Source organism: Varroa jacobsoni, unplaced genomic scaffold (assembly GCF_002532875.2).
Source record: "Varroa jacobsoni isolate VJ856 unplaced genomic scaffold, vjacob_1.0 scaffold_673, whole genome shotgun sequence".
NCBI lineage: Eukaryota > Metazoa > Arthropoda > Arachnida > Mesostigmata > Varroidae > Varroa > Varroa jacobsoni.
In genome coordinates, this window is record NW_019213575.1 from 55,938 (window position 1) to 68,937 (window position 13,000).

Below are 13,000 nucleotides of genomic sequence, written 5' to 3' on the forward strand. Positions count from 1 at the left end.
AATAAAGAAACACTATAACCTACTGGAGCAAAATGTCTAGTTAAATCGTTTTAGATATATATACATACACATTTCCACATGCGGCGCGGTATACAGAAGGCCAGGTGTAATGCTTATGAGGCTTGAGTAAGCAGTTAAGATCGACCGCAAAGGGTTCACTTTTATTACAATTAATCTAGAACCTTCAGTATGAAACCGGGCAGTGTCATAGTAATTCCTTCCGCCTTCGATAAAAATACCGTGTGCGGTTGGAGAGGCATATATTGGTACACAGTGAGTCAAAACTAGAACAAACATCATCGAGAAGAACACAAAACTACGCGCGATTTGCTCATCATTTGTAGTGTGCCCATAGCGTATTGGTGTTTGTCAACACGTAATGTCAAAAAAATGCGAGCGTAAGTGGAACACAAATTTTACTCGCATTATCATACACAGTCACATAAGTTATGGTATTGTACTGACAAGGAACGTGTTTGTCGTTTTCCATTCACCTTTCAATACCTTGGAAAAACATCAGCTGTAAACCAGCGATAAGTTGCCCTGAAAATATGCTTGTTAAACCTATCCAATTTTGCAGGGATTTCGGAAAAGACTATCTTTTTGTGAAAAAAGTGCGACCTTAAGGGGTTATCTTTTTTCTGTTAGCGCCGCTCAATCTCTATGGGAACAATGGCTTTGATTCCGGTAGCCATATATATACATATTATAAAGAGTTTTTTGACATTACGTACATTAATGTTTAGTTTCGAATCACATATTGTAAACTTTCTCAACAAAAATACATTATTAATTAGTTCGCATTCTGAGTAATGACGAATTCACGACTGCTCCGCTATGACACTTCTCAAAACTCACGCGATTGTAGAAATTTTCATGGCTCTTTGCTTCATGGTTCGCACAGTCAGGTTTTGGCATCTGCTCTGATACAAATACATTTAGCACAGCTGAATACATACCGTAGCGATACAAAAACATAGAACAAGGAAATTAAAGCAACAACGGTTATTTTCTGTAACCTCTTCTTTATTAGTTACATTACGTTTTCATAAGTTATCTTTTGTCGTTGCTATTACTTAGCAGCGAGTATATAAAGAATAATCTTCATATAATATACAGGTATAGGAACAGTTTATTTTACAGGAAACACGCGCTAGTCTATCCAATATATCGACACGGAAAACGCGAACCCAGGAAAAATTTCACTTAACTAGCTTATTCAATAATTGAATTTCATTTTATGCTTTCAGGTTTCGAACGATACTATCGTTATATCACACGTCTTGTATTTTTTGACTCTTGTCTCAAAATTGATTCGCTGAATTTCGAAGTAGGCAACAGAATTTGAAAAAAAAAAAAGCTTTTTGTGTAATATTTTAATGTTCATGGTCATGTTTCAGCAACTCGAGTTTATGTAGGGGTGGATATGTTGCAAGATGCAGTTAGGACTTGCACGTTCCGCTCGATGTTAACAAATAAACATTATAGCTCATTATTCATGTTTCCGTTAGCGCTGTTCGACAGTACAAAGTTAACATTTCTCGAAAATTTGGCAACTAATTTTGATGGAGATGTACATATGGATCAAAGATGTACACATGATAAGAACATACACAGTTGCCTTGTGCTGAATAAATAGAAGTGGGCTGCATGCGCACCATATGTACGTGAAATACTGTAAACGAAAGGAGATACGCCCACTTTATATGAACATGTGAATATTCAAACTAATATGTCTAAACGAATAGTTTTACACTCTGTTGTTTATGCCGTATATCCACTGGTGTCTCTCGAACGATATGTGACACCGCGTCTCTTCAGTTCGCGAATCATTCCCGCAGGGAGGCGTCCAGAGACTGAGATGGCGTATGCTCCCGGCACGCGATTTACGCACCGCTGCCATTTGGCTACCCAGCTATCTTCGGCATGCATCAACGTGAATAGTCCGCTAAAGTTTGTAGAGGTACAGCTCAATACCTGCAGCACAGAAGCAAAACTATACGATAAAGTAAAGCGATAAAGCTGTTTTTTTGCATAAATTGTACAAAATACATGTTCTTTTTTTTTATTAGGTATCCCTATCTACGTATGATGGAAGCTAAAATTGCGACCACTAAAATACTACATGTAGTCGTACTAATACTACTTTACATATAACGCTCCAATTTTCGAACGCAACTAAAATAAATAGTAATTATCATCGCGAGCTGTAAGCTTTTTTTTTTTACTTTTGATTTGGTAAATTTGCATAATTCCATGTGTTAATGACCGAATTGAACTCTATGAAGACTTGATCTTTGTAATTCCAAGATACACAGATAAAACAAACTTTAAATAGAATACCACACGATTACGTCGGTGAAGTAACAGCTGCAACAATTCTATTATATATTAAAATATTTTTATGGAAAACTTGCTGAGCAGTGTGTCATTTATCCTGTTTACCTGTTCACGGTTAGATTTCATTTGTAAAAGAGGCTCACAGTTTTCACAACCTGAGTCTTCAAATTGATCGACGCTCTTGACTAAGGAACACAGCATGCACGCACGGAGATTCCGCAGATCTTTTGGGATATTGTCCATTGACGCCGTCATGTTAACGCTTACGAGTCGATATTTACTACCCAAAATTCAAACTGTGCACACAACAGCCTTCGAAATATTTAGTTTGTTTATTGTAGTCGAACTTCTTCACTTTAAGATAGTTGACATCTTATGTCCCCACCATCAACCGGCTTTTTATTTACTATTCACCGCGCTCAAACCGCAGTCGACCTTCGCTCCGCAATCTACCCTCTCTACGCGGGTGATTTCGAATTCTCGAACCATTCGTATGCCGCAATTAGTCGATAGAATACTATTGCTACATTAGTATCATCCCATAGAACATTACCGTGTAATCTTCCAAAGAGCATGCTTCTAGTTTATATTTAGTGCAATTAACTTGTCGTTATGTTAAGTCAGAGCCAAAACAGTCCCAGCCGTGTACTGAGGCTCTGTTGAAGTCTATGCATGGTTAGCAAAGGAGAGGGTTGTTCTTACTAATTCATCCATTGTATAGAAGAGTCGCATTTCTTCCTCCCATGTACCGAGCACTCCTAGATGTCAGTATTAACACATGCTAAACCTAGTACTCACTGACCGACATGCTATGTGGCGGGCCTGTTTGTACCTAGTTGCCCCTGTTAGTGTAACGATACAGCGCTGCGTAATGCCCCATAAGTAGCCGCTGCCTGCGTAAGCGCGTCCAAAGACAATAAACGAGTTAGGTGGATAATTGGAACCATTTCTATTAACTGAGGCATTATTGATACACTGTGGCCAACCAACGCCAGTGGATAATTTCGTTGAATTAACTAGCCAACACTACATCAGGTAAAGTGGTACTTCTTTCGGTTTTCCAATAGCACAAATGTAGGCATAAAATAAGAGTGCTGTTATTGATTAGTTTAAATTCGAAGGACGACGGCAAGCGAACATCGTCGTTTTTCGAGCGGCCCTTGATTCTAATGAAGTGCAACGAGCAACAACAACGAAGGGTTTTCAATTTCCAAGAAGGCGTAGTATAACTGAGCTGTAGTATTAGGACTATGGCTTGGACCAGAAAAACTAGCGATGATTTGAGATGAGATTTCCTTAAATGCGTGTGATTTCATACATCTTTACTGAAGTAAAGACGTAGTAGCGAAGAAGGGTGCCGGTTATGCTAGTGAATGCGCCTTTTATATACCCTTTCAGGCAGTGCGCTGTCTATCGATCAGCTGTTCAGGCGAAAGCAGTAGAATATAGTTCTAACTGTTTTTCAAATAGCCATGCGCTGCAAGAATGCAGTAGGTAAAAAATACCTAAATGATTCCTCCGTATGGTGTGATAGTGGGGAATTAAATTAAAATTATCATATGGCTTTAATTGGCAACAAAATTTGACGACATCGAGAGATATGGTGGGCATCAAGAAGCACAACAAGAAAAATGGCATTCTGAGCCAAAATGCTTTTGTCTATTTAAAGATAAGACTTATTTTAAATTGAAATTCCTTCTAGAGTTCCTCACTGGAGTTAATAAATATTTCTGCATACTAATAGTGCTTCTCAGCAATACAAGGCTAAGTTGCCTTTTATATGCACTATTAGGGGTTGCAAGTTGAATTCAGTGCCTGAGAGTACATATCGATAAGGTAAATAAGGCTTGATTTTCTACATTCCCTACCAGAGTTTGACGGTAATGGTGAAAATCTGCCATTACCATAACTAGAGAATTTTGATTCTCAAGCAGCGGCTCTACACGCCCAAGCAGCTTATCTTTACGAGACTGCATATTCGTCTCTATGTTTGGAGATTTGCATGGCAGAAACAAAGACGGAGATAAAGCGAGCCTTGTCAAACATACATTTTTAAATCATTCATGTTTTTTCATTAAACCCATCACTAGAGATGGTGTTTCTGTTGTGACGATCATCATGTTCCGTAATGTGACTAGCGTAATGGCTGGATATACCAGTTCAAGGGCAGAAAATCGAATTGTTTGCTTATTTTGTTTATCGCGCACTGTGATTTATTGTTTATATATACGTTATGCAAATTTTCCAATCAAAAGAGATTTGGAGCAGACGCGTTTTTTCTAGTGGAGTTTTAACTATTTTGTCCAGAAATTATATTCTAATTACGTGAATGTATATATAATTGTAAAAATATGTGTTTGTACTCCTATTGTGCTATTCATGAATTTTAATGAGCACAGTGGGGCTAAACCTGCAGAATATCAATGACCAAAACTCCTGTTGCTTACATCGTTTATCGAATGCGTCTGAATGAAAGATTTTACTACTAACTGGTGGACATCACAGTCTCATATGAACCCGTTACAAAACATAGTGCCAAGAAATCGTGACCCGACCTAAACATGATATATTAGGTAATAGGATGGTTGTTGGCAGAATCAGAGGGCCTGCTAACGTCACAACGTAATTAACTGACCAGCTAGATTTTGATCAGATCATTTAATCAGTAGACTCTAATACGAAAGGAAATTACTTGTTTTGGAAGGCGTTGTAAGGTTCAAATTTGGCCCCTAATTTACAAAATCCCATGCGATCAGCACTATAGAGTGCTGGCATATATCAGAAAATGGCGATTGTTTTTAAGATATGATCCTAGCTAGAGCTACTGAATTGACAAGTTGTAGTAAACTGAGTGTTAATTAACATAATACTGTATTATGAGCAAAGTCATATTGGTGAAATGAATTGTAATGTGGTGCCCATTTATATAATCCGCTTTTTACATTCCTTTGAACAGCACTATGTAAATATCGTTCGCTGTTTACAACTGTAGTCTATGTTACTGGCTATAAATATTATTCTGTCTCAGATCCGGCGTAGTTTAAGTGAGCTGAAGTTGCCTTCTCCGCAAACAGATTAGGGGCTAACTAAGAAGACCTACTAAGGACACCAAATGACAGTCGTCATAATCGATCAATGGAAACATTTTATGCATTTTCCTACGGCCCCCGTTTACTTAAGCTCGTGCATGTATATTATAGCTATAGGAAAAAGGTATATCTACAGATTTACATATTGTTAAATTACGATATGGTTTATCATATCATACGCCGCCTTCATACTGATTCCCATAATTGTAGAAGCTGTGAGCTGTATAATAAAACGTTGTAAAGATGTCTATATATATAATCTAACAAAATATCTTGGGGACACTTGCAACGGAAATTCTCTTAAAACTTTTGGTTGTAAAGAAGTTAACCGTTAGCAAGAATGGGGCTTTTTATGCAGGGGGTCAAAATCCAATCAACGGAACTTATTACTGCAGAAACTAGTAAAAAGGCGAGATTTGCTTAATTGAACCCAAAAATGTAATTTGACCCTACATAAATAGGGACAACTGGGTTTATTTATTTTTAATTTAACAAAGTTGAATATAATCAACGTAGACTTAGTCCTTTTTGCGCAAAAACCCTTTGTATGTATCATTCGATAATACATTTTATTTGCCAGTCAGCCGAAAAATGATCATGAAACTTAAGAACAAAAATTCTAATCAAACTCTTGTTTTTTTGGTGTGTGTTTCTCTTTTATTTTCCTACATCTTAGGATGGGAGCTGCTCTAGCAGTAATCCCAGCTGCGCAGCTGGCATGTTGCTTCGGCTCGACGGCCTGTTCGCTGTGCTGCGGTGCCTGCCCTACCTGCCGCAACTCGACATCGACGAGGATCATGTACGCATTGATGTTGGTGGCTACCACAATTACGGCTGCCATTATGTTGTCACCTGCTTTATCGGACTGGTTGCAAAAAGTACCAAAGTTGTGTACCTCATCGAACATCTGCAAAGACGTCGTTGGCTATCTGGCGGTGTATCGGCTGATGTTCGCACTAACAATGTTTTTCATTCTGATGGCTGTCATAATGATCGGTGTACGGACATCGAAAGATGGTCGAGCCGGTCTACAAAACGGCTTTTGGGGCATTAAATATGTCGTTCTTATAGGATTCATGGTGGGATCATTCTACATGGGCGACGGCGAAAGCTTTGGCCAAGTCTGGATGTACTTCGGTATGATCGGTGCCTCGTTATTCATTCTCATCCAATTAATTTTGATTATCGACTTTGCACACGGCTGGGCCGGTAACTGGGTTAAACAGTTTGAAGAAAACGAATCACGTGGCTGGTACTGCGCTCTCCTTTCGGCTACGTTGGGAATGTACGCTCTGACAATCACCGCGATTACGCTATGCTTCGTCTTCTATACGACCAGTGATGCCTGTAGCTTGCAGAAGTTCTTCATCAGTTTCAATCTGATTCTCTGCGTTATTATCTCTGTACTGTCAGTTCTTCCAAGTGTTCAGGAACGTCAGCCGACCTCTGGTCTCCTGCAGGTAGGCACTATGAAATTCTAGGGTAGTTTTCCCTCCAAAGTTGCATGTATGAATGTTAATATTAACTAAGTTATCAAATTTACTACTCCTGCTTGCTACTATTAGCAATATTAAATAATAGCAATACTGGTTGACGCTAACATTAGCTTTTAACTTTAAAATTAAGGGTCCTAACGTAATTCGTATGCATGATCCAAGTTTTTCGAAATGGAAGAAGAAAAGGAAAGAAGTAATTTACATACATAATATTTGGTCGGTGCTTCAATACCAATGTGAAAAAAACCAGGCTAGCGCGGTGAGTCTGTACATCATCTACTTAACATGGTCCGCCTTGACCAACTCCGGGGAAGTGGCATGTATGCCTCCACCGGTCATCACCGCAAAGGGCAACAAGTTTGATCTCCAGAGCATCATTTCACTTATCATCTTTGCCGGCTGCGTTCTCTATTCGTCGATCAGAAACTCTTCAAATACTCAGGTAATTTTTGAACTTCAGCATCTAAATAAGCTCTGATCATTTGAAATTAAGTTACTATTTTATGCACATATTGGTTACCTTACACAAAACCTTTATCTAACAATGTTTGTTCGCACTACTCACTATCATAAAGGTAGGGAAGCTGACAGGAATCAGCGACAACGATGAGGCTGAGAAAGGAATTCGCTCAGGTGGAGTCAGTGGCGATGCTAAGGTTTGTTTACAGTCTCTATATTTTGGTTGGACACGCACTGAATAATGTTTGAATGATTACAAATCAATAATTGTCATCTGCAATGCACTTCAGCCAATCCACTAAAATAGCTGTTAGGTATTATGTAATGGGAGAAACACTAGAACCGATTGCAGTCCAATGGTAATGCATCGTGTTTAGTACGAAGCTCGAAATTCGTACTGATTTCAATAATGGTTTCGTTCTAGGTGTGGGATAATGAAGAAGATGGTGTGGTTTACTCTTGGTCGTTCTTCCATCTAATGTTTGCTCTAGCCACCCTTTATGTGATGATGACGCTGACCAACTGGTATCAACCTGGTGATGTGACGCTGAGCAAAAACCTTGTTGAGAATCCTGGCTCAATGTGGGTGAAAATTATCTCGTCATGGGTGTGTGCCGCGCTTTATTCATGGACCCTTCTGGCACCGCTGGTCCTTCGAGATCGAGACTTCTCCTAAAAAGTACGTTCGACAAAAATCAAAATCACTCACTCCTCGAGGAACTTAATATGCGGCCTCGCTTGTCAACAGTGATACGATCAACGACAATTTAAACAAAAGTACTGCCGTTTTACGACACTTTTAGGCAGCCGTTTAAAAGGTTTAGCAGTTTATTCTTTGCTTAAAAGAAAAACAAACCTATAGTTAAAACAGTCTCACTGCGGTCCCTGAACCAGCTACCAGCATTTTTCACGTGCTTATAAAACCGTGTTAGCTGCGTAAATGTCCGATTGATAACGATAAGCAACCAAATCACTTGTATCCTGTGCGTGTTAATGGAATCACAAGTTGGGAACTTATAATATCTAGAATGACTATATCTACATCTGTATAATGTCCCCTTATCCTAATGAGAAGATGGTTCAGCTTTGTTTTTTTTTGTTTGTTTCTATATTTGCCCATGTAGTGGCATTCGTGGCAGATAATCGTACCAATACAGCTGGTTTTAGGTATAGACGTGGCATCCTTTTTGCGTGAAGCGCGGTTTATCAACAAACCGCCACCTATAAGGAGATAGTACCTTTTCCTTTGGCAAACTGTGCATTGTTGTATTTAGCATTATGCGTTCGCTTATAATTACTAGGTAAATAATTCATGCACGATAACTGTGAGGCACTCAAAAAGGGAGTTGTGAAGTGGAAAGAAATGCAAAGCACTGAGAACAGATAGGTCGAACAGGAAGCTGGAAGAACCGACAGAAATTGACCTTTGATGTTTTTTCAATAGTTTTTTGCTCGGTAGGGGAAATTAGCAGCTTGTGATCTGAAAACCGGACGTATTCCTATACCGAGCAAGTATAAATTAAGATCAGTCCTACGGTGAAGGCTGACGCAAATCTGAATTTCATAAACAAATGCCGTAATCTCTCTATAGAAGTACAAGTTTCTAGTATTCAGGTTTTGCGCTGTGACTATTATGGTGGAGCCGTATCTAGTAGAATATGTCTAGGACATTTTAAATATATTGGATTTTTGAGTCTAGACTGAATTTAAACTGCTACATTTAATAGCACTTATGAGATGGTATTGTCGTCATATTTCAACTCGTAGTACCTTTTTTTACTCTTCTCAGGCTACGCTTAGATTTAATTATTGTTTTAAATGAACTGGTGAAAACAATGAAAATCATTGACTTATTGAGAAAAGTATTCAACACTTTTTTACAGCTTTACTTCTGCGTGCAGCTATTAACTCCCATTCTTTCTGTCTTCTTTATAAATGCTTGAAAAAACCGTAGTTGATTACAAGGTTAGTACATATTTGAGACAGTCCCGTGCAGCAGCTCTTGAGTATTATTCGAGGTGTTGGCGGGTGTAAAACACTCTGCCTATCTCGAGCCAGACGGTTTTCCAGTGACGGTGTATCTGGAATGGCTGATGAAAAACAAGACAGTTTTGTAGCTTCACTGTTGGAACAGTGAGGTACCACGTCATCAGTGAACGATCAATTCGATAATCACTGCTTAGCCAAACGAAAATGCGCGTCTAATGCTTTTCTCTCTTTTTCATTTATTACATGGATATAGAGTGGATACCAAGTGACAAACAAAGTGTAGTTGACGGGACACTCAGATATTTTTTTGAGAGTAGTGACAGCTTTGATGGTATTTGATAGGTATTGTGATATTATTATTATACGCATAAGTGTTTAGCAACCATTTTTGGGTGCACAACAGCGCTATCTGTCACTTGTATTATTATTAATAAATACAAATGGCAAAAATAAAGAACAAACTTATTGTCTATGTTAATAAGCACAACAGAAGCGAAACTGGATGGTGTATTTTTTTGCTGCAAGGTTTACTTATATATATATATGTACGGACTAAACCTTCACATTGCTTGCCTGATGTGCACCAGTGATGTAGTATATCCATGTAAGTCGAATAATATTTAATTTATGACACTATGAAATTGGATCGAGCAACCTTTGCTGCCATAAAATTAACTTTTGTCATCGTGAAGGTCTCTGTGAAGAACTCGCGTTATCTACCAAGGAATACGAAACTCATCTATATGAGTTTCATAATAAATTGATAACGAGTTGGACCAGCGTAGGAAAGTGTTTCGTTGCCGATGATCACTGATAGCGGCTCGTAAATTAAAAAATATTAACCTATTTAGTTAGTTCATGCAACCTAGCAAATAATAGTTGTAACCGAAGATGACTTCATTCATACCCTATTAAAGACTTACAGTTTTTATAATTATGAAAAAAGTCTTCGGGATCATCCCTTGTGAAGTATAGCATCAAAAATTTGTTTCCATTAGGGGGCTAACCGGAATAAGTGCTATTGGAGTTTCTCCGATATGATCTGGTGTAGAAATGAAAAAAGAGAAACAAGCTAGAAAAGTAATTATGTCTAGCAACTAGTCTTCCTATTAGAGACAGGCTTCTAGCTGTTGATCCCTTTTCATTTAGTCATACGTATCATGTATATATATCATTCACGTTCAGATTATTCGAGTAGCTAAAAGCTTTCGTTGTAACAGACCATCGTAGCCTTTACAATAGAGCGCGTAAAAGCGTTCTCTTCGTTTGAGGTGCAATTATTTCCAAAACAAAAGTTTTTACTAGGTTCACTTCAAGTGAACAACTTAAATTTAATTTGTATACACCGATAATCAGTATTACTTTTGTAGAGTACATTACAAGTAGAGGATTGTGACGCACTTTTATATTTTGAAGACTTCTGCACTGTGTTCTTAAGCGCTATAATTCTCACAATGAAGTTCAACGTAGTCCAATGAAAACAGTTCGGTGTGTGACTAAATATTACTAAACGAATTGAAGTTGACTCGATAGATTCTGTACAGGCGACATCCAAAACGTTGAGAATCCTGCTCTGCTTTTTTCGCTAACCTCATACAGCTGATAGTTGGGAGAACACATTTCTACGACAGAGTAAGATAAGTAACAACGTGTTTGATTGAAAAACACGGATGTTTAGTTAATTTGTTTGCAAATTTTAAGACCAGACTAAACGTAGATTATCTACGAATAAAGATATCGCTGTCAAAGGCAATAGCGAGCATATCCAAAAACAGTCGTCTACAGGTAGACTTACACTGGCGTTTCGTCATATGGCATTACACCGATCTGCATTGAGGTATTAAAGATACAAATGGTCAAAATAACCTAATTCCTTCCCTAGCACTACAGAGAAGATACCTCTAACTAGAGCTAAGTATCACTGCCACAATTTCGGCACCAGTCTTCTAAAATAAAAAAGCAATTAGTAGTATTCAAAGGTCAATTATTCTCCTACTAATTATTCCAGAAAGACCAACATCTCTCTACCGTCTTAGAACATGTGAATCTCGATTTCTTACGGCTAATACATTTCAGTAGCGGAACGTGCTAACACATCTATAGACCTGTTTGTCTAATGTCTCTTAATAGAACGTCTCTCTTCCCTTTATGATGCTAAAATATGTAAGCGCAGTGGAGGAGCGGGGAGTGGAAAGGTGATTTGTCGAAGCTGAGTAACATATAAGCAATAGTGGAAAAAGGAAGAAAATTTAATTCTAATGCTAATAAGTAAATATAAAGGACAAATGGAGTAGACACCATGGGAAAGCAGTAATTGAAGTTATTGCAAGATGAAAACCTAAGACAAAAACCAAGGAAAGATAACAGGTAATAGCCATCAATGACTAGTTAACTATGTGCTAGCCTACGTGATGAGTAGGCTCTTGACTAGTGTTTTGTACGGTTAAGGGTCACAGCCATTAGATCGAAACAAGTGTTCCTTCGCAAGAAGGCACATAAAGAATTGGAAATTACGAAAATACAGTGTTTTTATTTGTTATTGTTTTGAAGCGAGACAAGGCTTGCTACTCAAGTCAAACAGCAAGTGATGCATGCGCGAGAAACTCCAAATTAATAAAAAAAAAAGAGTTAATTCTAAACTGTGCCGAACCAAGGCCATATATGAAAAAGTTATAATTCAAGCTCCGCCAATAGCATATTCTACATGATAAATGTAATTAAAAATTTTTTATGTTCTGTTATGTGTCATGCTAAAACTTTTTCATTAAGTAGAAACACGGATTAGTACAACCGATGAAACGCCACACAATATACATTATAAAAAGGAGTCAACGGTAATTGTTAATATTAATCTGGATCGGTAGAAAACAACATAAAACTAAGAGTGCGGCACTATTTCTTGAACCGAATTCAAGATTTCTTGATCTTTAGTTCGATCTAACTTCGAAGTTATCCTCGATAATGTTTGGGGAAATGCTTTTTTGTAATGTGCTGGTAAACAGAAAGTAAGAAACAACTTTAACCAAGGAATTAAATCAATATTAGCCTTTAGGAGTAAGATATAGCCTAAGCGCATATGTCGTTAGCCGCCCAGTTGAGAGAAAAAAAAACAGGTGAGAAATATATAGTCGTACACGAATGGTATGTTTGACTAAAACTCAAACAAAGACAAAACTAATAAGCCACGTTAGGCTCTGCGTCATAACAGGAGGCACAAAGCCCTGATGCCCATGCGAACTTAACTGAACTTCCCCAAGCTGGTGTGCTGGCCTGAGCTGCCAGAAACGTAATCATACCTTCTGGATCAACTTAACATATCGAATGAAATGTAAATAAAACAGGTATATCCATGGCAAATATTTGCGATGACTTTCCGTCTAATAGCGCGATTTTGAGCATAATGCGTTAATCTGTTTTCCACCACTGGATTCCACCAACGCTCTCTGGACGACAACAACGCTCTCTATAGTCGAAAACATGAAACTCGACCAGGTAGTCACAGTAGCGGCAGGAGCAGACCCGTCACTCGTGGCTACTGCATGTGATGGGTCGTTGAATAGTCCAGGCCACGCAGTGAAACGAACGATGAACGTCGCGTGCTCCAAGAGGTACCCGTTTTGGGAAGGG

At 38.3% G+C, this 13,000-nt stretch overlaps 2 protein-coding genes across 2 annotated transcripts; one reads left to right on the forward strand and one right to left on the reverse strand.

Moving 5' to 3' along the window:
* Window positions 1–992: 992 nt before the first annotated feature.
* LOC111262545 (transcription elongation factor SPT4) lies at window positions 993–2,764 on the reverse strand. The gene is made up of 2 exons (XM_022836873.2): window positions 2,446–2,764; window positions 993–1,977 (listed from the first exon to the last, which is right to left on the reverse strand). Exons 1-2 carry the CDS (start codon window positions 2,593–2,595, stop codon window positions 1,765–1,767), a joined length of 363 nt encoding a protein of 120 aa, XP_022692608.1. The 5' UTR covers window positions 2,596–2,764; the 3' UTR covers window positions 993–1,764.
* A 206-nt stretch (window positions 2,765–2,970) lies between these two features.
* On the forward strand, window positions 2,971–9,871 carry Serinc (serine incorporator TMS1). Its single transcript, XM_022836874.2, has 5 exons — window positions 2,971–3,375; window positions 6,106–6,889; window positions 7,176–7,367; window positions 7,501–7,581; window positions 7,809–9,871. Exons 2-5 carry the CDS (start codon window positions 6,107–6,109, stop codon window positions 8,058–8,060), a joined length of 1,308 nt encoding a protein of 435 aa, XP_022692609.1. The 5' UTR covers window positions 2,971–3,375; window position 6,106; the 3' UTR covers window positions 8,061–9,871.
* The last annotated feature ends 3,129 nt before the right edge of the window (window positions 9,872–13,000 follow it).

What these genes read in the sequence shown, in the direction of transcription:
- LOC111262545 (XM_022836873.2), bottom strand. Translation starts at nt 2,595, where the DNA reads ATGACGGCGTCAATGGACAATATCCCAAAAGATCTGCGGAATCTCCGT. An exon ending in TGAAATCTAACCGTGAACAG is followed by an intron (nt 1,978 to 2,445) that starts GTAAACAGGATA and finishes TCTGTGCTGCAG; the next exon opens with GTATTGAGCTGTACCTCTAC.
- Serinc (XM_022836874.2), top strand. Translation starts at nt 6,107, where the DNA reads ATGGGAGCTGCTCTAGCAGTAATCCCAGCTGCGCAGCTGGCATGTTGC. An exon ending in CGACCTCTGGTCTCCTGCAG is followed by an intron (nt 6,890 to 7,175) that starts GTAGGCACTATG and finishes GAAAAAAACCAG; the next exon opens with GCTAGCGCGGTGAGTCTGTA. An exon ending in GAAACTCTTCAAATACTCAG is followed by an intron (nt 7,368 to 7,500) that starts GTAATTTTTGAA and finishes ACTATCATAAAG; the next exon opens with GTAGGGAAGCTGACAGGAAT.